Source organism: Carcharodon carcharias, chromosome 20, assembly GCF_017639515.1.
Source record: "Carcharodon carcharias isolate sCarCar2 chromosome 20, sCarCar2.pri, whole genome shotgun sequence".
Classification (NCBI taxonomy): domain Eukaryota; kingdom Metazoa; phylum Chordata; class Chondrichthyes; order Lamniformes; family Lamnidae; genus Carcharodon; species Carcharodon carcharias.
In genome coordinates this window covers 34,783,042-34,809,383 of record NC_054486.1, presented here as the reverse complement: position 1 = coordinate 34,809,383, position 26,342 = coordinate 34,783,042, and the positions used below count along the sequence as shown (strand labels likewise).

At 45.0% G+C, this 26,342-nt stretch overlaps 1 protein-coding gene across 1 annotated transcript in view; it reads left to right on the top strand.

Annotated features, from left to right (window-relative positions):
• Positions 1–26,342, top strand: part of galnt16 (UDP-N-acetyl-alpha-D-galactosamine:polypeptide N-acetylgalactosaminyltransferase 16) — a 157,654-nt gene that overhangs the window by 100,684 nt on the left and 30,628 nt on the right. Inside the window, exons 8-12 of the mRNA XM_041214883.1 lie at positions 6,206–6,290; positions 12,132–12,235; positions 15,015–15,141; positions 23,954–24,046; positions 24,756–24,839. Coding sequence (XP_041070817.1) covers positions 6,206–6,290; positions 12,132–12,235; positions 15,015–15,141; positions 23,954–24,046; positions 24,756–24,839 — 493 coding nt within the window. The remainder of the gene's footprint in view (positions 1–6,205; positions 6,291–12,131; positions 12,236–15,014; positions 15,142–23,953; positions 24,047–24,755; positions 24,840–26,342) is intronic.

Below are 26,342 nucleotides of genomic sequence, written 5' to 3'. Positions count from 1 at the left end.
ATATGGGAGAGCCTGGACAAACTGCTAACTCCTGACGAACTGACTAAGGCCCTTGAGTCCTTCCAGAAGAGTAAAACTCCCGGAAGCGACGGCTTGCTGGCGGAGTTGTATTTGGCTCTGTGGGACTGGATGGGCCCAGACCTGCTAGAAGTGTACGAGAGTATGCTCCTGGCTGGCAGTATGTCAGAATCCATGAGGAACGGCATCATCACCCTCATCTACAAGCACAAGGGGGAAAGGGAGGAAATTAGAAATTGGTGACCCATTTCACTGTTGAATGTGGACTATAAGATTCTGTTCAAGGTCATTGCCAATTGGGTCAAATCTGCTCTGGAATTGGTGATCCACCCTGACCAGACCTGCACTGTGCCGGGCAGGAATATCTCTGACAGCCTCCTGCTGCTCAGGGATACGATTGCCTTTGTACAGGACAGGGGTGTGGACACCTGCTTCATCAGCCTGGATCAGGAGAAGGCCTTTGACATAATATCGCACACCTACATGGTGGATGTGCTCTCCAAAATGGGGTTTGGGGAGGGAATTCGAAATTGGATCCAACTGCTCTACACTAACATCAGTAGTGCAGTCTCAATCAATGGGTGGGAATCAGATAGCTTTCCTGGAGTCAGGCGGGGCTTCCCTCTTTCCCCTGTCCTGTTTGTGTGTTGCATAGAACCCTTTGCTGAGTCCATCAGGAAGGATCTGGGCATAAGAGGAGTGACAATCCCAGGCCTCCCTGTACATGGATGATGTCGCCGTCTTCTGCTCGGATCTGCTGTCGATGCGCAAACTGATCCACATCTGCGACCAGTTTGAACTGGCCTCAGGAGCCAAGGTAAATCGTGGGAAGAGTGAGGCCATGTTCTTTGGGAACTGGGCTGACCGATGCTTTGTCCCCTTCACCATCAGGGCTGACGGCCTGAAGGTGCTGGTGATATGGTTCGGAGGGACCAGGGCATGTGTTAGAAACTGGAAGGAGCGAGTGTCTGCGGTGAAAAGGAAACTGGGCTTGTGGGAGCGAGGCTCCTTCTCCATTGCGGGTAAGAACCTGGTCATCAGGTGTGAGGCAATCTTGCTGTTGCTGTACGTGGCGCAGTCTGGCCCATTCCACACTCCTGCACGATGGCGATCACCCGAGCCATCTTCCGCTTTATCTGGAGGTCGAAAATAGATTGTGTCCGCAGGGATGCGACGTACAGAGCCGAATACAACTCCGCCAGCAAGCCGTCGCTTCCGGGAGTTTTACTCTTCACGAAGGACTCAAGGGCCTTAGTCATTTCATCAGGAGTTAGCGGTTTGTCCAGGCTCTCCCATGTACAAGCCTCTAGATAAGGGAGGAAAAATGTGCCCAACATCGCCCTCAGACTGATGGCCACCTTTGTGTGTGGCTGCATCAAGCTGTGCGTAGACCCTCAGTACGCAAACACCAAGTATCACTATGTGTTGAGGTTCTACCTGTCCCCGGTGTTGCGAAGGATGGATCTGGCCACGCTGCTGCGCAACGCTCCAAGTAGTTGGACCGTGCCGTACCACCTGTCCCTCATGTAAAAATTTATGCAGAGAAACACCTTTGACCACAATTCCATCAGGCAGTGGTCAGCACATAACGTCTTGGAGGCCCTGAGGGAAAAGGAGAGGGTGGATCACCTGGGATTGTTCCCCGAGCAGACTGCCAAAGTCATTTGGCAGAATGCCTCATTGCCAGAACTTTACAACAAGCACCAAGACGTAGCTTGGCTGGTGGTGAGAAAGGCCATCCCCGTCAGATCCTTCCAACACGTCAGGAGACTCACCCGTTCGGAACATTGCCTTCAAGGTGGCTGTGGTGGGGATGAGAGCGTAGTTCACCTCCTTGTGGATTGTGCCTTTGTAAAGAAGGTCTGGAGAGAGATGCAGTGGTTTCTGTCGAGGTTCATCCCGAGCAGTTCTGTGACACAGGACTCTGTGCACTACAGGCTATTCCCAGGGACACACACCGAGACAAACATCAGCTGCAGCTGGAGGATCATCAACTCGGTGAAAGATGCTCTTTGGTCTGCCTGAAACTTATTGGTCTTCCAGTGCAAAGAGTTGTTCCTGACCGAGGGTTGCAGACTGGCACATTCCAAGGTGCAGGACTACGTGCTGAGGGACGCACTAAAGCTTGGGGCAACTGCTGCAAAGGCGCAATGGGGAAAGGTCGCTGTCTAAGACCTTTGTGCCACAGTGCACCGAGGGGCTGGGAACTGCTGAGAGCCCCTTGGGCTGTCCAGCTCAAAATGAATGTCTGCATTGAATACTAAATGTATTATAATTGTATTGAAGCACCTCAGAGTGTAACATGATATATGTTGATAACTCCAATATCATTGTCTGATTATCTGCATTGACCATATTGAAATTATTGTAATATTCATTGATTGTATTGATGCACCTTGTGATCCATGTGTAAAAGTTGAATCTGATTGTACTTTTGTGATTGTGATTTTGAAATGATTTGGAATGTTCTTCCAGATATTTTATGAATAAAGTATATTTTTAAAAAAAAAATGAAATTGTGCAATGGGCTCTTTTGCCTTCCCCTGAGAGAGCAGACAGAGCTTCAGTTTAATGCATTATCAGAAAGGCAGCACCTCTGACAGTGTAGCACACCTTCAGTATTACAATGGAGTGTCAGCCTAGATAATGTGTTGACATCTCTGGAGTGGGACTTGAACTGACCATCTGACTCAGAGGAGAGAGTGTTATCACAGAATCACAGAATTGTTACAGTGTAGAAGGAGGCCATTTGGCCCATCGTGTCTGCACCGGTTCTTTGAACATTTTAACTTGGTGCCAATCTCCTACCTTTTCCCCATAACCCTGCACTTTGTTTCTATTTAGGTAATCATCCAATGCCATCTTGAATGCTTAAATTGAATCCACCTCCACCATACTTCCAGGCAGTGCATTCCAAACCCTAACTAATGTGTGAAAATGTTTTTTCTCACTTCACATTTGCTTCTTTTGGAAAACATTTAAAAATGTGCCCTCTGGTTCTCGATCCATTTACGAGCGGGAACAGTTTCTCCCTATCTAATCTGTCCAGATCCCTCATGATTTTGAAAATTTCTATCAAGCCTCCTCTCGGCCTTCTCCTTTCCGAGGAAAACAGTCCCAACTTCTCCAATCTTTCCTCATAACTGAAGTGTCTCATCCTTGGAATCATTTCCATAAACCTCTTCTACATTCTCTCTAATGTGTCCACATCCTTCCTATAATGTGGCACTCAGAACTATACATAATACTCCAGCTGAGGTCTAATAAGTGTCATATAAATTCATCATAACTTCCCTGCTCTTGTACTCTATGCCCCTATTAATGAAGCCTAAAATATTGTATGCTTTAGTAACAGCTCTCTCTACCTGTCCTGCCACCTTTAATGACTTATGTACATATACACCCAGGTCTCTCAGTTCCTGCACACTCTTGAGAATTGTATCTTTTATTTTATACTGTCTCTCCATGCTCTTTGTACCAAAGTTATCACCTCACACTTTTCCACATTGAACTTCATCTGCCACCTATCTGCCCACTCCACCAATGTGTCATTGTCTTTTTGAAGTCCTGTACTGTCCTCCTCACAGTTTACAATTGTCCCAAGTTTTGAGTCATCCGCAAACTTTGAAATTGTCCCCTGTGCACCAGGATCTAGATCATTTATATATATATCAGGAAAAGCAAGGGTCCCAATACCAACCCCTGGGGAACACCACTACAAACCTTCCAGCCCGAAAAATACCCATTAACCGATAGTCTCTGTTTCCTATCTCTCAGTCAATTTTGTATCCACGTTGCTACTATCCATTTTATTCCATGACCTATAACTTTCCACACAAGTCTGTTGTGTGGCACTGTATCGAACACCTTTTTGAAGTCCATATACACCACATCAACAGCCTTGCCTCCATTAACCATCTCTGTTACCTCTTCAAAAAACTCCAGCAAGTTAGTTAGACACGATTTTCCTTTAATAAATCTATGCTGACTCTTCTGAATCAATCCGTATTTTTCCATGTGACTATTAATTCTATTCCGAATAATTATTTCTAGAAGTTTCCCCACCACCAAAGTTAAACTGATTGGTCTGTAATTGGAAGGCAGATCTTTACAAGCATCTTTGAACAAGCACGTAATGTTTGCAGTTCTCCAGTCCTCTAGCACCTCCCCCTAGTGCAGGGAATATTAAAAGATTATTGCCAGTGCCTCTGCAATTTCCACGCCCACTTCCTTCATATCCTTGGATACATCTCATCCACTCCCAGAGCCATGGGTAACTTCTAACTTACTTTTGCTTTACTGTAAAGCCAGTTTGAGATCGTCATCTGTTTATTGCAATGCAGAATCAGCACATCCCAGTTGTACTGCTGGCTCTGCATTACTTTAGTCAGGGAAAACAAAGAGTTCCTTGGGTACTCCACACAGTCGTATTGGAAGAATTTTAATGTTAGAGGTGCAAGCTCTGCCACCACTGAAAAGAATTTAAAATATGAAAGTTTGGGAAAGTTGGCGATCCAGGGATAAATGTTTTGAACTTCACGTCACGCCTGAGTGCAGTCTGAGGCTCTGGGTATGAGGACCAAACATTGTGAGGCTATATTTAAGGAGTGATCTAACTGAAATGTTTAAGGTGACTAAAGGAGTTGATAGGAGAGACTGAGAGAAACAATTTCCTCTGGTGACAGAGTCCAGAACGAAGGAACATAGCCTTAAAATTAGAGCTAGGACGTTCAGAGGTGATGTCGGGGAGCACTTCTTCATCCAAAGGGTGGAGGAAATCTGGAACTCTCTCTTCCAAAGGGTTGTAAGTCTGGGTCAACTGAAAATTTCAGACTGATATTAATAGATCCTTGTTAGGTTGCAGAACCAATGTGGGCAGATAAAGTTGTGATACAGATTAGATATGATCGGATTCTATGGCGGAACAGGTAAATGGGGGAGATGTTGGCATAGTGGTTATGTCACTGAAACGGTAATCCAGAGGCCCAGGCTAATGCTCCATGGACATGGGTTTGGTTCCCACCATGGCAGCTGGTGGGATTTGAATTCAATTAATAAATCTGGAATTGAAGGGTAGTCTCAGTAATGGTGACCATGAAACTATCGTCAATTGTTGTAGAAACCCATCTGGTTCACTAATGTCCTTTTGGGAAGGAAATCTATCTGTGACTCCAGACCCACAGCAATGTGGTTGACTCTTGCCTACCCTCTGAAATGGCCTAGCAAGCCAATCAGCTCAAGGACAATTAAGGATGGGCAACAAATGTTGGCTTTGCCAGTGATGCCTGGATCCTGTGAAAAAATAAAGTAAAAAGGGCATGAGGGGCTGAATGGCCTCCCCCATTCTTATCTCCTGGAGCTATACTGCAGTGAATCTTTTTACATTCTGCTAATCTGGTTAGACATGGTGTTGGATTAATCCCTTATTTCAAAGGCAGCACCATGATACTGGAAACATGAAGCAGGATGAGAGAATGAGAATGTTCAAGGTGACTGTCTCATTCCTCCGCATGTGGGAACTGCTGTGTTTTGTTAAATTCAAGAAACACAAGGCAATTTAAGTATTTGCCAGATTTAACCAGGGAGTGTCACCACATTTCAAGTCCTTGCGGTTGAGATTTTGACAAGACACATGTGTCTCTTGATTTCCCCTGTGATCTCAGGTACTTTGAGTTGAAAGAGTGATTGTGGGGCGTGTGATGATCTGCTGGGGAGGAGAAAACCTTGTATTAATTCAAGGTATATACTCATGATTAGAAAAACAAGGGTAGCAGACACATGGGAACACCGCAACCAGCAAATTGCCTTTAGGCCACACACCATCCTGACTTGGAACTATGTCACCGTTCCTTCACTGTCACTGGGTCAAAATCCTGGAACTCCCTCCCTAACAGCACCGTGGCTGTACCTACACCACATGGACTGCAGCGGTTCAAGAAGGTGGCTCACCACCAGGGGCAATTAGGGATGGGTAACAAATGCTGGCCTTACCAGCAATGCTCATATTCCATCAATGAATTAACGAAATGACATGAAGAGGGACATGTAAACTTCTGGGTGGTTGAGCTAAGGGCTAGACTGACTGGTCTCCCTCATTTATGTATATCTGGTGATGTAATTTCAGCGCAATCTCTCAGTTTGGTTTCCCTCTTGTTAATCTTGTTGTTTCCCCTCCCTCCCCCTGTAGGATTTGACTGGAGTTTGCATTTTAAATGGGAGCAAATGCCTATTGAACAGAAGATGGTACGGTCGGACCCAACTAAGTCAATACGGTAAGCACTGGGTGGGAGAATTGGCGAAGCTTGGTCCAATGTTGTTGATATTAGTTGGTCAAATGAATGGCATGGACTGAAATCAGTGGTCTTGTTTTTGGCTGGCACACAGTAATTTTAACTGTGGCCGATGGTTTAAACCAGACAATATCAAATTGACTGCAACTTATACACCTTGCACAATTTACCCTCAGCTGACTTCACCTAAAAGAAAAACAAACCATGATGTATGATTGGCAAATGATAATCAGGAGTGGTGTCTGATAGGCGACCAATTCAATATTGCCTATTTTACACCATTACCAAATGTTAAAATAATTGCAAGTGACCCAAGAATGTTCTAGAACCCGGAACTGGCTCTGGAGCTCAACTGGTTTTGGAACTTGAGGCTTGCTCTAGAACCTGGAGTTTGCACTGGAACCTAGGGCTTGCTTTGGGACCCAGGATGTCCTGGAACCTGGCACTAGTTCTGGAACACAGAGCATGTTCTGGAACATGAACTGATTCTGAAATCCTCCTTGTCATCTTGCCTAATGCTGGGCTTTGGCTCAGTGGATACCAGTAACCCTCTTAGATCCAACATTTCTAACCCACCTCCACAGAACACACTGTTGGCATTCCAGCTGACTAAAGGAAGAATTGTTTATTTAATGTGATGCATCTTGAATTATGAATTGATTTCACTCCTGGGAACTCCCCAAGTTTGAGTGACACTAGGGCTGTAATCCAGTCTGGGGGTGTCATGCAGATACTGAGGTTTGAAGCTTTACATATGAACATAGGAATTAAACTGTTTGGCCCCTTCAGCCTGCTATGCCATTTGATACGATCATGGCTGTTCTGAATATGGCCTGAACTCCATTTTCCTGTCTTCCCTTCATAACACTGGACTCCCTTGTCAATCAAGAATCTAACTTAGCTTTGAATATGTTCAATGACCCAGCTTTGAGGAAGCAAATTCCACAGGCTAAAGATCCTCAGAGAAAACGTTTCTCCTCCTCTCCATCCTAAATGTTTCCCCACTTCTAGTCTTGCCCCTAAGTGGAAACATCTTCTCAGCATCCGCTCCGTGTTTCAATAAGATAAGTTATATGTTTCAATAAGATCACTTCTCGTTCTTCTAAGCTCCATTGGGTATAGCCCAATCTGTTCAAACTTCTCTTGTAAGATAACCCCTTCATATCAGGAATCAGTTGAATGAACCTCCTCTGAACTGCTTCTAATGCAATATTATCCTTTCTTAAATAAGGAGACCAAAACTTGCAATGATCAACAACACTCCATTTGCTTTCCTATTCACTTGCTGCACCTGCATTGATTTTTTTTGTGATTTTGTGATTTTTTTTTTTTGCAATTCAAGTACCAGGACACCCAGATCCCTCTGTACCACAGATTTCTGCAGTTTATCTCCATTTAAATAATATTTTGCTTTTCTATTCTTCCTGCCAAAGTGGAGAAGTTCACATTATACTCCATCTGTCAAATTTTTGCCCAATCACTTAATCTACCTATATCCTCCTGTAGACTCTTATCTCCTCTTGACAACTTACTTTCCGACCTATCTATGTGTCATCTACAAATTTAGCAACCATACATTTTGTCCCTATATCCAAGTCATTGATGTAGATTGTGAATAGTTGAGGCCCCAGCACTGATCCCTGTGGCACTCAAACCAAAAATGACCAATTTATCCCTACTCTCTGCTTGTTTTAGTTAACCAATCCTCTAGCCATGCTAATATGTTTCCCCCTACACCATGAACTCTTATCTTGTATAGTAACTTTTGATGTGGGACCTTATTGAAATCCAAGTACACTATAGCACTTTATCCATGTTACTTGTTTCTTCCTCAAAGAACTTTAATATATTAGTCAAACACAGTTTCCCTTTCACAAAACCATATTGACTTTGCCTGATTGCATTATAATTTTCTAAATGCTCTGCTATTGCCTCCTTAATAATGGATTCTAGCATTTTCCCTATGACAGATGTTAGGGTATCTGGCCTATAGTTTCCTGCTTTCTGTCTCCCTCCTTTCTTGTAAAGAGGTATTACATTAGCTATTTTCCAATTGGCTGGGAGGTCTTGTGGTGCAATGGATAACGTTGCTACCTCTGAGCCAGAAGCTCTGGGTTTGAGTCCCACCCCAGAACTTGATGGCCACAGAAGGTGCGTGTGTGGTGTAGCCAAGTAGGTTGATTATCAACCTGTAAATCCTTCTGATATGCCTATAGAAGGTGATAAGAGCAGAGTTTCCCTAGCTGAAGCTGTGTGGTACCATCTCCATGTTAAAAGACCATGTGCAAGCTCTTGTCACGGGCTCCGTGGCAAGCGTCCTCACTTCGAGGGATTGCTAGAGAGAGATTTTTCAACCCATTGGACCTTTTCAGTATCTAGGGAATTTTGGAAGATCACAATCAAAGTATCTACTATTTCTGCAGCCACTTCTTTTAAGACCCTAGGATGCAGGCCACCAGTTCCTGGGACTTGTCAGCCTTCAGCTCTAATAGTTTTCCCAGTACTTTTTCCCTGGCGATTGTGCTTGTTGTAAGTTCCTCCCTCCCTTTTACCTGTTGTTTTCCAAGTATTTTCTACACTAGAGACCAACATAAAATACCTGTTCAATGCCTTTTCCTCGTTTTCCATTATTAATTACCCAGACTCACTCTTTGGAGGACCAATGTTCGTTTTAGTTATTCATTTCCTTTGTAGAAACTCTTACTATCATTTTTATATTTCTAGCTAGTTTTTTTCTCATACTTTCTCCCTGCTTACTTTTTATTAGTCATTCTTTTTTGGTTTTTAAAATCTACCACTAACCTTTGCAGATTTGTATACTTTTTCAATTTGACACTGTCTTTAGCCTCTTTAGTTAGCCGCAGATGGTGAATCCTTCTCCTTGAATCTTTCTTTCTTACTGGAATGTATCTTTTCTGATTGTTATGAAATATCTCTTTAAATGTCTACCCCAGCTTCTCTACTGTTATATCTTTTAATTTAATTTTCCAGTTCACTTTGGCCAACTCTGTCTTCATATCCTTGCAATTGCCTTTAATTAAGTTTAAAACTCGTGTCTTAGACCCAAACTGAATGTGGACTTCTATCATGTTATGATCACTGTTGCCTCAAGGCTCCTTTACTTTGAAGTCATTAATTAATTCTGTCCCATTGCACATTACCAACCCTAGAATAGTCTGCTCCCTGGTTGGCTGTAAGAAATTGTCCTGAATACACTCATTTTCTAGGCTACCTTTGCCAATTCACCCAATCTATATGTAGATCAAAATCACACATGACTATTGTAGTACCTTGCTTACAAGTCAATTTAACACACAACGGGTAGAATTTTCCCCCCGTTGGGGGGGGGTTCTGTGAGGATGGGCTGGGACCCGATTGGCGCCCCCGATCAGGTCTGCGCTGCCATTTTACGTGGGTGGGCCAATTAAGGCCCATCCAGCATGACGCGCACCCAGAAGCACTGAGCGCTCCTGGTGCAGGCGTTTTGGGGCGGGGGGGTGGGGGGGGTAGGTGGGGGAGTTCCCTGAGTCAGGAGTGCCTCAGGGAGATTAGATTTAAGTTTTAACAGTTCAGTAAAGTGTTGAAAACATTTTTATGACATGTGCCCTCATGTGAAACTGTCACATGAACTGGGGCATGTGCATTAATTTCAATAAAAATTTTTAAGATGTAAAATCATTCATGGAACCTGATCCCGCCCGTGGATGAGGTTTTATGAAAAATGCAAAGGCCACCTGGGCTTTTCGCCTGCTGCCAACCTTATGGTTGAACGGGCAGCTCCGTTAATTATTTTAATTGTTAGTTAATAGGCCTTTGACAGTTTGGTGGGCTGGCTGCGTGCCCACCAAACTGAAAATCTAAATGACCCACGGTGACATCGGGACACCTGCCTGACATCACCCCAGCTTGCTGAGCCAAAGATTCTCCCCTACATGTAAACAGAAGCTGGTCACAGATTGAAACCGGTCTCCATCCTGTTGTGGCCACAGAGCTGGTTTTATGTAGCTCAGCTCTATATATTATCAAATAAATAGTTTTTTTAAAGGACAATGACGTGGAAAATCTGAAATAAAAAACAAAAACAGAAAATTCTTTTGGAATTACGTTGGGTAACTCTTCACACCGATCAGCATGGGCACAAGTGGGCAAATGGCCTCCTTTGTCAATTTTCTGTGGGTGGGATTTTTAGGTTGGCATGAAAGCGTGACCAGCAGGCCCAGGAGCAGCCGCGGCTGGGGAACAGACCGCTGACCATGATCAGCTTCTGACCATGATTTCATGCTGGCTGGCAAATTAACAGCCAGCCAGTGTGAAACGGGCGCTGGGGCAGAACTTTTAGGTTGGCGCGCAGGTGCATGCCTGACCTGATCAGATGCAAAATCGTACAAGATGACATCGGGCGAGCATCCCAACATCATCCTGCGTTCACACGATATTTCGGTTGGCATGCGCGCCTAAAAGCTAGAAGCATGCTCGCTGACAATTAACAGGCCAATTGGTGCAATTAAATTTGTAATTGTCTCCAATTTCTTGTGGTCTGTCCAACCTTACAGTTGGCGAATGGGTGAATCAGCTAGGTGAAATTTGCATTTTTCATGAAACCTCATCTAAGAGCAGGATAAGGTTTCCGTTATTAAAGTTAAAATAAAAATAAAAATGTATGGACAGAATTTATGTCATGTATATGTTCAGGTGACTGATTGTGATGCGTGGACATTTTCTTCCTGATTTTAAAAACATTATTTATTGGTTTTAAAGTCTTCAGCTCACTGAGGCAACTCTCTGCCTGCAGGGAGCTTTCATTCAGTTCTCACCCAAGCCCGTGCTTATGGCAGCACCCTCCCGCTTCAGGATAGTGTCCTAGGCCCAACCATCTTCAGCTGTTTCATCAATGGCCTGCCTTTCATCATAAAGTCAGGAGTGGGGATGTTCGCTGATGATTACACAATGTTCAGTACCATGTGCAACTTCCCAGATACTGAAGCAGTCCGTGTGCAAATGTAGCAAGACCTGGACAATATCCAGGCTTGGGCTGACAAGTGGCAAGTAACATTTATGCGACACAAGTGTCAGGCAATGACCATGTCCAACAAGAGAGAATCTAAACATTTCCTCTTGACAATCAATGGCATTACCATCAATGAATCCCCCACCATCAACATCCTGGGGGTTACCATTGACGAGAAACTGAACTGGACTAGCCATATAAATACTGTGGCTACAAAAGCAGGTCAGAGGCTGGGAATTTTGCAGCGAGTAACTCACCTCCTGATTCCCCAAAGCCTGTCCACCATCTACAAGGCATAAGTCAGGATTGGGATGGAATATTCTGCACTTGCTTGAAGGAGTGCAGCTCCAACAACACTCAAGAAGCTTTACACCATCCAGGACAAAGCAGTTCACTTGATCAGCACCCCATCTACCACCATAAAATCACTCCCTCCACCATCAAATGCACAATGGCAGCAATGTGTACCATCTACAAGATGCACTGCAACAACTCACCGAAGATCCTTCAACAACACCTTCCAAACCCATGACCTGTACCTCCTTGGAGGACTACCTGCAAGTTTGCCTCTAAGCCATACACCATCCTGACTTGGAAATATATCTGCTGCTTCTTCACTGTCCTGGGATCAAAATCCTGGAACTCCCTTCCTAATAGCCCACTTGGCATAACTGCACCAGATGGACTGCAGCACTTCAATAATGCAGCTCACCACCACCTTCTCAAGGGCAACTAGTGATGGGCAACAGATGCCCACATCCCATGAAAGAATAAAAAAAAACTCCACAACTGACACCTGTGCTTTATTTCTGTAGGACCCCAGTTATTGCCGGAGGGATCTTTGTCATTAGTAAATCCTGGTTTAACTACCTTGGAAAATATGACACGCAGATGGACATTTGGGGTGGTGAAAATTTTGGTAAGTTTTGGTATTTATTTTTGTAGGTGTTTGTTAGCAGCTGATTGTTGATCATAGGGTCATTTTGAAAGTTGGTTCATGCTCAATAGTAGAGTTGTATTCCAAAATGGGGAGCTGCTGTTGCCATTTCCCATTATAGTTTGACAACTGGGTGAACTCCCCTGCTCTTCTTCAAATAGTGACTGTGGGATCTTTTACATTCACCTGAGAGGGGAGGTGGAGCCTTTGTTCAATATCTCATCTGAAAGACAGCATCTCCAAGCAGTGCAGCATTCCCTTAGTACTGCACTGGAGTGTCAACTTGGATTATTAGGCTCAAGTGAGACTTGAACCCACAACCTCTTGACTCAGAAGTGAGAGCGTTACCATTCAGCCACTGCTGATACTTACAACTGGAAAAGGTGTAAAGATTCTAGGTAGGATACTGATTGGAGGATAATGAGGGTTTGCAATTGCTGTTAAAGCATAAAGCTGTCCAAGGTGGGAGATACAGTTGACGCTTCGCGTCCATATGACCCTTCATCAGAACTAAGCTTAGTTCTGATGTAGGGTCATATGGACTCGAAGCGTTAACTGTATTCCTCTCTGCAGATGCTATCAGACCTTTGTTTTTGTATTAAACTGTCCAAGGTATTGTAGCCTAAGGCTAATGATGGTGTGAGGATAAGGGAGAGGAAGCTCTGAACTTGGAAAGTTTTAGTTTGCACCCAGCTGTGCCTCAACTGATCTGGAAGTACCTGAAGTGGACAAAAAGCAATGGTAATGTGTCTTGATTCCTCAGCATGAACAGACACTATTCAGTCAGCACAAGAGAATTGAGGAATGAAAGTATGTAGGGAATCATGTTAATCTTAATATTGGAATCAAAATACCATGACTTGACATAAACTTGAGCTCATCTAAAACTCTGCTGCCCATGTCCTAACGCGCACTAGTTCCGATCAGCCATCACTCCTGTGCTTATTGATGGACATTGGCTCCTGGCCCAGTAACGCCTCAATCTTAAATTTCTCATTCTTGTTTAGAGATCCTTCTATGACCTCGCCCCTCCCTATCTCTGTAACTTCCTCCAGCCTCTCAACACTCCCTCTGAGGTATCTGCACTTGTCTCATTCTAGCCTGTTGCCTATTGTTATAACCGAGCAGTTGGTAAAGCTGAGTTTTTTTTTAAATCCCAGAGGGAAACTTTAAACAACTGTCATAACCTATAATTTTAAGTTTTATGTCTGAGATGCAACTCTAAATTCAGGAAGCATGCCACCAGCTCTCGAGAGGTTTTATTAATTACACAAGTTAAATATATATACACGGCTACAAATTACTATGATCATAACTTTTAGCAAATTCCCAAACTAATCTCCATTAAGGAAACAGCAAGCCATAGAGTTACCAGACATCAGGCAAAGCATTTTCACCTTACAAATTCAAAATTAGGTTCTTTTCACTTTGGTTCCTGTGGAGACACTTGGAGGCTTGCAGCTGCTTTTGATCTCGCATTGCCTCCGCTCTACACACACAAAGTAATTGTCTTGTTATACCTAGCACAGCCCACTGAATGTTAATTCTCATTGCATCACCAGCCACTTTGAGCTCTACCTCTCTAACAATAAAACCCCTTTCATAGTACCAATTCTATTAGTAATATAAACATATTGCTTGGTCTCTGCTAGCTAGGTGCCAGAATTTACCCCACTTCTTGAATGTTCTGTTCAAAAAATGCAAATGCACTCTACCTCTCTATTTACATCTCAAAACTAGTACATATCAAAGCACCCAGTTGGTTTTAATCCAATTAAGACACACCCACAAATTAAACCTCTATTTTAAACGAAAGATATTTTCCAATATGATTATATACATTAATAGCTTCATGACATAATATTCCCCCATTGGCAGCAAGTACCTAAGCTCTGGAATTTTCTCCCTAAACCTCTCTGCCTCTCTCCCATCCTTTAAGACTCATTATGTGGTCCAGAATCAAATTTTATTTGATCATCGTTCCTGTGAGGTACCTTGGGTTGTTTCACTATGTTAAAGGCACTATACGAATGCAGGTTGTTTTTATTGACAGTGAGAGGATCCCCTTGGATTGAAGTTAATTGTGGATGTAGGTCTGACAGGAGAAAAATATTCCACAAAGGATTTGCAGTCTCTGAGGCAACCGGCAATCATAGCCCTACAGTGCAGTCTGTTCTATGTCATTTTGTTCCTTCAGTGTCATTTTTGGGAGAAGATAATGTCAGCCATGACTAGTCATTTCACCTTATCCAGAATCAGTAGAGGACATAGAGTGTACTTGAAAGGGGGTGGGATGGAGGGAGTGGGTGTGGTGGTGATATTTCAGTGAGTAGTGGTAATCTATGGAACAGGTCACTTCGGACCTATGGTTCCCAAAGCTCTCCACCTCTGGGGTAGGAAACTCTCACATCTAGGTCTGTTGGAGACTTATAGATGGAGATTGACTACAATGGTTAGTCAACAGTACTGGATCTCTTTGCACAAGAGGGTGGTGGCAGCAGAGATGATGAATGATTTCAAAAGAAAATTGTATGGGCAATTAAAGGAAATAGATCTACAGCACTATGGGAGATAAGGCAGAGGAATAGGACTAACTAGCATGAACTCAGTGGACGGAATGGCCTCTTTCTGCACCATAGATGACTCTATGATGCTACAACAATCTCATTACCATTGTATAATGTGGCTAACAGGACGGTAGAAGGGGAACTAGAGGAACCTTAGTGTTCTTTCATCTAGCAACTCCTGTGCTCACTTCCAGAGCTGTCTTTCCGTGTCTGGATGTGTGGAGGAAGTTTGGAGATTGTCCCTTGCAGCCGGGTGGGGCATGTCTTTCGCAAGCGGCACCCATACAGCTTCCCTGAGGGTAATGCGCTCACTTACATAAGGTAAGCACGCACTGTCTGGCTCCCTCGACGGCTCATGAATTAGAGCAGGATTGGGGGTGTGACATCTCAATGACAATGCAGTGAGGGACAGATGATGCATTTTGATAGATTTTTGTCAGGAAAGGGTTTTAAGGTGAGTAGATGGAGTTAAATACAGATCAGTCAGGGTCGAACTGAATAGCAGAGCAACCTGGAGAGGCTGAATGTCTTATGTTCATATTTGCAGCTTAGAAAAATTGGGAGATGCATAAGATGTGTTTTGAAAGTCTCCTTGTGTCCTAGTGGACCCATGACACATTAACCTCCATTAACCATATTATTGCACCTACAGTATTAAGAGTAGCACTCACCAAGACTCCTTCGACAGCACCTTCCAAACCCACAACCTCTACCATGTAGGATAGGTTTGTCCAACCTTTTTATTGGTGGGGTCGGGGGGGGACACATTCCCATTTTCCTCTCACTTATGGGGCCGATGAGTAAATTTCAGAAAGATAAGGTTTGGCACAACATTAAACGTGAATTTCAAAATAAAGTTGAGGTATGAAGAAACGAAACAACTTGTTGAGCAAATATAAAGTAATGTCAAAGCAATAAACTGACAATTAGAGAAAGATTCATTCATAAAGATCGCCATTAGAGTGTGAGAAGATAGAGTCTGTTTGTCTGGCTCACTCCCAGTCTCTTGATGCTCACTCACTCACACCCTCACCCAAACTCATTCTGCCCCACACTCACTCACCTTCACCCAAACTCCCTCTCCCCCACACTCACTCACACCCTCACCTAAACTCATTCTCCCCCCACACTCACTCACCCTCTCCCAAACTCACTCTCCCCCACACTCACTCCCCCTCACCCAAACACTCTCCCCCACACTCACCCTCAACCACCATGTGAGTGGGTGTGATTGTGTGTTGCTGTGCGAGGGTGAGGGTGAATGGGAATCCTGAGATTGCAAGTGAGTCAGATACACACACTTCTCACACTCACACACTCAGTCACTCACTCCCCCACACTTACTCACTCCCTCTCCCACCCTCACTCACTCCCTCCCTCTCACACACACTCACTCTCCCCTACACTCACTCACTGTTCCCCATACTCACTCACTCTCCCCCACACTCACATGCTCACTCACTCTCCCCCACACTCACTCTCCTTGACACCCACACACTCACTCTCCCCACATTCACTCAGTCACTCTCCCCCACACTCATTCACTCACTTCCTACACTCACTCTACCCTACACTCATTCGCTCTCCCCCACGCTCACTCACTCACCCTCCCACACTCTCTCCCCCATTCTCCCCCACTCCCACACTCTCTCTCCCACACTCAATCACTCTCTCTCCCCCACACTCTCACACTCATTTACTCTGTTTCTTCTGCACACTCATGTACTCACTCATCCCCCACACACACTGACTCCCTCTCCCACACTCACTCATGCCCTCCCCCACACTCACTCACTGTTACCCATACTCACTCACTCTCCCCCACAATCACTCTCCCCCACACTCACTCTCCCCACATTCACTCACTCCCCCACACACACTCAATACCTCTCTCACACTCAATCACGCCCTCCCCTACACTCACTCACTGTTCCCCACGCTCACTCACTGTCTCCCACTTTCCCAAACTCACTCAATCTCTCCCACACTCCCAGAATCACTAACTCACTCTCCCCCACACTCACTCTTCCCACACTCACTCACTGTTCCCCATACTTACTGTCTCTTCCACACTCACTGTCTCTGCTCCACACTCACACTCTCTCCCACACTTGCTCACTTTCCCACACTACCTCTCTCTCTCTCCCACACTCACTCACTCCCTCTCTCTCCCACCACTCACTCACTGTCCCCCACACTGTCTCTTCCACACTCACTGTCTCTGCTCCACACTCACACTCACTCCCACACTTACTTACTCACTCCCATACTCCCTTTCCCTTCCACACTCACTCCCATAGTTACTCTCTCTCCCACACTCCCTCTGCTTCCCACACTCCCCATCTCTTCCACACTCCCTTTCTCTTCCACACTCGCTCACTGCCTCTATCTTCCACACTCCCTCTCTCTTTCACACTCACTCTCTCTCCAACAGTCACTCCCTCTCTCACACTCCCTCTCTTTCCTAAACTCCCTCTCTCTTCCACAATCACTCACTGCCTCTCTCTCCCAGACTCACTCTCTCTCCCACACTACCTCTCTTTCTCCCACACTCACTCATTCCATCTCTCTTCCACCACTCACTCAGTCTCCCCACACTCACTCACTCTCCCTTATACCCCACACTCACTCTCCCCCAAACTCACATTCACTCCCACACTTACTTACTCACTCTCTCTCCCATGCGCAATCACTCTCTCTCCCCACACTCACACACTTACTTACTCTCTTTCTGCCCCACACTCACTCACTCTCCCCCACACTCACTCACTCTCTCCACACTCACTCACTCTCCCCACACTAACTCACTCTCCCTCACAACCCCACACTCACTCGCTCTCCCCCACACTCATTCACTCTCCTCCACACTCACTTACTCTCTCTCCCACATTCAATCACTCTCTCTCCTCCACACTCACACACTTACTCACTCTCTGCCCCATACTCTCACACTCAATCACTCACTCCCCCACACTCTGTCACTGTCAACCACACTCATTCATTCTCCCCCATATTCATGCACCCACTCCCACACTCTCACACTCACTCACTCTCCCCCACACTCACACACCCACTCACTCTCTCTTCGACACTCGCTCTCTCTTTCCCTCACACTCAAAAACTCACTCACTCACTGTCTCCCACACTCACTCAGTCACACTCACTCCCGTATTCACTCACTCTCCTCCCCCAGCTCGTATACACTCCCACACTCACTCTCACGCTCACTTTCCCCAAACCTTGGACAGTGAGGCTTTTCATCCACACCATGCACACCCTGCCCCCCCCAAACCACCCGCACCATAGGTTAAATAAAGTCAAGGAGTTAAATGGGTGGCTCAGAGATTGGTGTGGGAGAAATGGGTTTCAGTTCATGGGGCACTGGCATTAGTGCTGGGGTAGAGGGGAGCTGTTCTGTTGGGAAGGGCTTCACTTGAACCGTGCTGAGACCAGTGTCCTGGCGAATCAAATAACTAGGGCTGTAGACAGGGCTTTAAACGAAATAGAGGGGGCGGGAGAGTTCTGGAGAGAGGATAAGTAGGCTTACAAAGCAAAAAGATATGATGGCATTGCAGGGCAGCTATTTAGGTAAAGAGTGTGACAGGAAGGGACAGAATGTACAAACATAAAAAACAGCAGCAAATAGGGTCAAAGGGGGAAAAAATGGTAAAAAAGCAAAATTAATGGCTCTTTACTTAAATGCACGTAGTGTTCGGAACAAAATAAATGAATTAACAGCACAGATAGAGGTTAATGGGTATGATCTTATAGCCATTACGGAGACCTGGTTACAAGGAGATCAAAGCTGGGAACTAAATATTACGGGCTATGTGACTTTTTGAAAGGACATGCAGGAAGAAAAGGATGGTGGGGTAGCTTTGTTCGTACGAGATGGAATAAGTACAATAGCAAGAAATGATCTTGGATTGGAAGATGTAGAATCCATATGGGTGGAGGTAAGAAATAACAAGGGGAAGAAGACGCTGGTGGGAGTAGTCTACATGCCCCCTAACAGTAGCTATACTGTCGGACAGAGAATAAATCAGGAAATAATGAGGGCATCTAAAAAAGGCAGTATATTAATCATGGGTGACTTTAATCTCCATGTATATTGGGAAAATCAAATTAGCAGAGGTAGACATGAGTAAGAATTCATAGAGTGTATTCGGGACAGTTTCCTGGAACAATATGTTGTGCATCCAACCAGGGATCAGGCTATTTTGGATCTAGTAATGTGTAATGAGGCGGGTTTAATAAATGATCTCAGAGTAAAAGATCCCCTAGGAAACAGTGACTATAACATGGTTGAATTTAGCATTCAGTTTGAAAGTGAGAAACTTAGTTTGGAAACATCTGTACTAAACTTAAGTAAGGTTGAGGGCAGAGTTGGCTGGAGTGGACTGGGAAAGGAGTTTAGCAGAAAAGACAGTTGATGAACAATGGCAGATGTTTAAGAAAATAGTTCATTACTCGCAACAAAGATATATCCCAGTGAGGAAGAAGGATTGTAGAAAAGGGATAAACCAACCATGGTTAACCAAGGAAGTTAAGGATATTATCAAAGTGAAAGAAAAAACATAAAATGTGGCAAAGATTAGTGGTAAGCCAGAGAATTGGGAAAGTTTTAAAAACCAACAGAAGATGAACAAAAAAAATAAAGAGGGAGAAAATAAACTTTGAGGGTTAACTAGCAAGTAATATAAAAATGGACAGTAAGAGCTTCTTTAAATATATAAAAAGGAAAAGAGATGTCAAAGTCGATATAGGCCCCTTAGAGAATGAGGCTGGGGAAATAATAATGGGGAACCAGGAAATGGCAAAGGAGCTGATAAATACTTTGTTTCAGCCTTCACAGTAGAAGACACTAATAGCATTCCAAAAATACTAAGTAATCATGGGGAAAGGGGGGGGTGGGGGGGGGGGTGTGTGGAGGGAGGTGGGCGGCGGGGGGGAAGGAAATAAATACAATAACTATCACTAGAGAAAAAATGCTAGGGAAACAAATGGGGCTAAAGGCCTATAAGTCACCTGGACCTGATGGGTTGCATCCAAGGATATTAAAGGAAATAGCTGCAGAGATAGTGGGGATGAACTTCTAGTAATCTTCCAAGAATCCTTAGATTCTGGAAATGTCCCAGGTGATTGGAAAACTGCCAACATAACACCCTTGTTCATAAAGGGAGGGAGACAAAAAACAGGTAACTATAGGCCAGTTAGCTTAACATCTGTCATTTGGGAAATGTTGGAGTTTATTATAAAGGATGTAATAGCAGAGCATTTAGAAATGCATAATCTAATCAAGCAGAGTCAGCATGGTTTTATGAAAGGGAAATCATGCCTGACGAATTTATTAGAATTCTTTGAGGAGGTAACAAGCAGGATAGATAAAGGGGAACTAGTAGATGTAATATATTTGGATTTTCAAAAGGCATTTGATAAGGTATCACACATAAGGCTACTTAATAAGATAAGAGCCCATGGTGTTAGGGCCAGTATATGAGCATGGATAGAGGACTGGCTAACTAGTAGAAGACAGAGAGTTGGGAAACGGGGTGGGGGGGGTGGGGGGGGGGGGGGGGGGGGTGCATTTTCAGGATAGCAACCTGTAACTAGTGGAGTCCCACAGGGATCAGTGCTGGGGCCACAATTATTTACAGTATATATTAATGACTTGGATGAGGGAAATGAATGTACTATCACTAAGTTTGCGGATGACACAAAAATAAGTGGGAAGGCAAATAATGGGGATGACACAAAGAGTCTACAGAGGGATATAGAAAGGTTAAGTGAGTGGGCAAAAACGTGGCAGATGGAATATAATGTAGGAAAGTGTGAGGTTATGCACTTTGGCAGGAAGGGAGCTGAATAGTATTTAAATGGAGAAAGACTGAAGAAGGCTGTAGCACAGATTTGGGGGTCCTTGTGCATGAATCCCAAAAAGCTAACATACTAGTTCGGCGGGTAATAGGGAAGGCAAATAGAATGTTGGCTTTTATTTCAAAGGGAATGGAGTATAAAAATAGGGAAGTCTTGCTAAAACTATATGAGGCACTAGTTAGACCACACCCAGAATACTGTGAACAGTTTTGGTCCCCTTATCTAAGGAGAGATATACTGGCATTGTAGGCAGCCCCGAGAAGGTTCACTAAGTTAATCCCGGGGATGGAGGTATTTTCTTATGAGGAGAGGTTGAGTAAGTTGGGCCTGTACTCATTAGTGTTTAGAAGAATTAGAGGCGACCTTATTGAAACATACAAGATTCTTAGGGGGCTTGACAGGGTAGATGCTGAGAGGTCATTTCCTCTTGTGGGAGCGTTTAGGACCAGAGGGCATAATTTCAGAGTAAGGGGCTGCCCACTTAAAATAGAGAGGAGGAGGAATTTCTTCTTTCAGAGGGCAGTCAATCTGTGGGAGTCTTTAGCGCAGAGGGCTGTAGAGGCTGGGTCATTAAGTATATTCACGGCTGTGATAGACAGATTTTTAATCAGTAAGGGAATCAAGGGTTATGAGAAAAAGGCAGGAAAGTAGAGTTGAGGATTATCAGATCAACCATGATCTCATTGAATGGCGGAGCAGACCCAATGGGTCGAAAGGCCTACTTCTGCTCCCACGTGTTATGGCCTTCCGGCCCAGCAGTGTCTCCCTCCCCCAACCCGGCCCAGCAGCGAGTCTCCCCCAACCCGGACCAGCCCAGCAGTGAGTCTCCCCCAACCCGGACCGGCCCAGCAGTGAGTCTCTCCAACCTGACCCGGCCCGGCAGTGAGTCTCTCCCTTCCTTGCCCGGCCAGGCAGTGAGTCTCTCCCTTCCTGACCCAGTCCAGCAGTGGGTCTCTCCCTCCCCTCCCCGGTCCGGCAGTGAGTCTCTTCCTCCCTGACCCTGTCCAGCAGTGAGTCTCTTCCTCCCTGACCCTGTCCAGCAGTGAGTCTCTCCCTCCCTGACCCTGTCCAGCAGTGAGTCTCTCCCTTCCTTGCCTGGCCAGGCAGTGAGTCTCTCCCTCCCCGACCCAGTCCAGCAGTGGGTCTCTCCCTCCCCTCCCCGGTCCGGCAGTGAGTCTCTCCCAACCTGACCCGGCCCGGCAGTGAGTCTCTCCCAACCCGGTCTGGCCCAGCTGTGAGTCTTTTCCTCCCCCACCCAGCCTGACACGGAGAGAATCTCTTCCACCCCCACCCAGCATGGCACAGCAACCTCTCTCTCTCTTCCCCCATCCCCATACCTCTTTCTCCAGAGCCCACGTGTTGCTGTTTCTCCAATCACAGACTTCTTCTCTTCGGGAGAGGGCTGGCTAGGGGTGGTTCCACCGAGGGTGGCAACGGAGGCTGCTGGGTACGGAATTTCATATTGATGGCCACCATGCCGGTTCCCTAGCTCCATTCCCCCCTCCAAGGCCATTTTCTGGAGATGGGAAGGGTCAGGGGAGCGTCGGCGGCGGGGTTACCCACCTGTGAGTGGCAGGTAGCCAGTTGTCCCTGTTAATGGCCACTTGGGGTGAATTGTCAGAGGCCAATGGGGAATTTTGTTGAAGCCATCCCCTGGAATCCAGGAAAATGGTCCCAGAGAGGTTAGTCAGTATTGGATTTGGGGGAAACTGGGAAACTCTGCAACTGGAGGAGGGTTAAATTGACATGCACATCCCAATGACATTAGTAGGCTGTGACTTTTTTGTTTAAATTAGGCCCCCAGCTCCTCAAGGGGGTGTCCTTCTCACGTCTTATTTCAGGCTACTTAGGCTGGTAGGGGAGCAGAAACATGTCATAAACCCCTTTATTCCACTCCCCTCCCCAAATGCCATGTTATTTCCTTCCTCTTGGGTGAGGGGGGTTGGTAAAATACCCCTATAATCAGCAATCTGACCCACATGTGGTCAGTGTGGGAGTTGGATTCATACCAAAAGTATAGAGAGCAGTTTGTTATTCTGAAGATGGAGCAAAGACACAATGTTAGGGCAGAATAGAGGAAGCCTTCCTGAAACTGGTTAAACTATAAGAACAGCATTAGACTATTTAATCCCACCCTTGAGCGTTTTCTTCCATTCAGTTAGATCATGTCTGACCTGTACTTCAACTCTATTTACCCTTTGTTCCGTATCACATTTCTCCACAAAAATCTATCAATCTCATTCTTGAAAGCTCTGACTGACCCCTAGTATCCACAGCCTTTTGAGGACGAGAGTTCCAAATTTCCACTGCCCTTTATGTGAAGAAATGTTTGTTGACATCACCTCTGAATGTCCAGGCTCGAACTTTTAGGTTGTGCTTTTTTGTTCTGGATTCCCCCACCAGGGGAAATAGTTTCTCCTACCTTTAATTATTTCAAACTCCTCGATTAAATTGCCTCTCAATCCTCTAAACTCGAGGGAATACAACCCAAGATTATGCACGCTAACCTGCAAATTCTTGTTGCTAAGCAATGCAAAGTTACCATTTTTATGTTAATTGCCAATTAGGATGACAATCATCATAATCTGTTGGAGTTAACAAGTGCGCCCCTTTTAAAGGAGCACAGAAAATAAACTGTAAATTTATAAATAAAGGGAACTTATCACACCAAAGCATAATGTTGTTCTTGGTGTCAACACCAGTCCCTCAGTTGTCCTCCTATTGTAAAAGGCCTCAAGCATACTGCCAGACATTGCTTGCTCCCTCTCCAGGGTCACCCATAGCCTCAGAGGAGAGGCAAGCAGTCGGACCAAACAAACCTCCTCAGCTGTTTGTTGGCTGAACAGATGCATGACTACCTTAGTCAGACCCAGGAGCAACCCATTGAGGTGATCCTCCCATCTGCCTGCTCACCTTCTGCACCAATTGGTCAAAGGTCAGGAGCTTGGGACTGAAAGTCTAAGAGCAGTTCATTAAATAATGGAAGCAGGACTGGCAATACAAAGTTAGCACTTTGAGTACACAATTCAAAACTGAGGCAGGTGAAGTTAACAGAGGAAACAGAAATATGGTGAGTGAGTCAGACAGGAGGGGTGATGGGCTGGTAATAAAAAGAGGAGGGAAATAATTAGTTTAATATACATTAGTCTAGGCTGTTTGACATCATTAATCATGGGTGATAAGTTGACAAGTTCCTGTTTTATTTTAAGTTCTGATATTGTAAATATTGAAGAACGTCTACATGTGTTTGTTGAAGGAACACCAAACGCACTGTGGAGGTCTGGATGGATGACTATAAACAATACTACTATGAAGCCAGGCCCTCAGCTGTTGGAAAGGCCTATGGAAAGTAAGTCTGTGAAATAAGCAGCTTCCTTTCCATTCATATTTCCTGTCTCTTCCTTATAAATCCGCTGAATTTCTATCTATTTCAACAGAGCACTTTGTCACATCTCAAACTGCTGCACACACAATGAACTACTTCAAAGTAGAGTGACCTTTATTACATAGGAAACAGTGGCAGCCATTTTGTCCACAACTCACAGCAATGAGATGTTTCTGTTTTTTTTTGGCACAGTGTCTTGGGCATAGGGACATTGACCCTGCTCTTCTTCAAATATGCAGTGGAATCTCTAAAGGCCACATCTCATCTTAAAGACAACACTTCCAGCAGTGCAGCATTTCCTCAATACTGCACTGACAGCATTCCCTCATTACTGCACTGGCAATGTCAGCCTGGATTGTGTGCTCAAGTGTCTGAAATAGGGCTTGAGTCCACAACCTTCTGAGTCACAGGGTAGAGTGCTATCCTCTGAGGCATGGCTGACAGGACAGGACCAGGTGATCTCGCTGTCCTACCAGTGCCTCTCTGTATCCAGAGGATCAAAGTCAAAGTCCACTTGAATTTCTGATTGAGTCCCTTCCAGGAAGTGCAAGTAAAATGGGGCACTTGTGAGCACAAACATGGCCGTGTTTCTAACAGGTTGAATCCCTTATTTATAAACTGTGACACCTTAATTGGTGGTTGAAGATCCAGAACTTAGTGCTATCTGTTTTAGTATTGCAGATCGAGTGCAGCTACGGAAGAAGCTACAGTGCAAGTCCTTTCAGTGGTACCTAGAGAATGTCTATCCTGAGCTGAGGTAGGATTGCTGCAGGTTTCCAATTAGCTTCTTCTCTTACCCTTTGTTCTCTGTCCATTATTAGGGTTTACAATTCTCAACTGTCCTTCCCTTGTGATACAAGCAGTTGGACTTGAAATAAAAGATGTCTAATTAATAAACTCACTAATACAAATCATTACTTGCAGACCAACAATTCTCATGAACAGAGAACTCCTCAGGGGTTCCTAAGCTGTGTCTTCCAGACTACTCATGCCATCTATGTGCAAGACACAATTTATATACCTAACTTATGATCATAATTAATAATGATACTAAGCTTACATCTGCAGGTTTCCTGTTTCCAAAATCTTATTTTATTCATATTATTATATTTTTATCGCAATGTTTTTTGCACATTGTAAAACTCTCTGTCACATTGATATTGGCGGCTGCACAATGTAAACTTGTCACACTAAAATTGCACCTTCTAGACAGTGGTGGTGCTGCACTGCATTTAAATGGGGACTGTGCTGCATCAATACACCCTGACTTAACTAACCCCACTTCACCAGAAGTTTAGACTTGCTGTTGCCCCTCTTTGCACAATGACATAGGAGATCAATTAGAGACAGGAGCTACTTACACCTTTTATTACTGTTATTATTACCATGTACACCTGGCCTGATAAACAGCAGCAGCAGCAGCCTGTCAGGCTCGGCAGCAGTCTGCTTCAGCAGGTTTCAGGAACAGGAGACCAGGGGATGAGAGTTTTCTCCTTGTTGGGAGTGGGCGCGGGCTGGCGCAGAGCTGATCTCCACCCACAATTGGCCAAATGCCACCATCTTATGTGGGCGGGCCAATTAAGACCCACCCAGCTTGATGTGCACCTGGTAGCTCTCAACAAAAGAGTGCAGAAATCTCCCTGAGGCACAGAGCTGCCTCAGTGAGATTAAGTTCATGTTCAAACCTCAAAATAAAAAAAGTTAAAAATCATTTACACATGTCCTCTCATGTGACACTGTGGATGAGGTTTCATGAAAAGCCCGAAGGCCGCCTGGGCTCTTTGCCTGCCCGGCAACCTTTACGGGCAGCCCTGTCAAATTGCTGAATTAGTTTATTAATGGCCTTAACAGGCCTTTGACAATTCGGCGGACGCGCAGCCGACTTCAGTGCGAGCTCGCCAAACGAAAGATCACAATGACACACGGTGACATCGGGACGCACACCCAACGTCATCGCGCGTCAGTTTACACGTTGGTGTGCGAGGCCCGCCCCCACAAGCCGAACAGAAGATTCTGGCCCGGGAGTGGGGCCTCCCTTCTGAAGCACATTCTTCCTGTTCCCGGGTCTGTTATGTTGCGTTGTTGAGCCTGGAGGCAGGCAGCTGCTGCTGAAGCTGCACATCCTCTAACTGGTGGGATGGTGTTGTTCATGCTACATTCTAGAGAGTAACAGTAAGGCACAGAGTCATTACAACACGGAAGGCAGCCATTTGGCTTACCAAGTCCATGCAGGCTCTCTGTGGAGCTATTCGGTCATTCC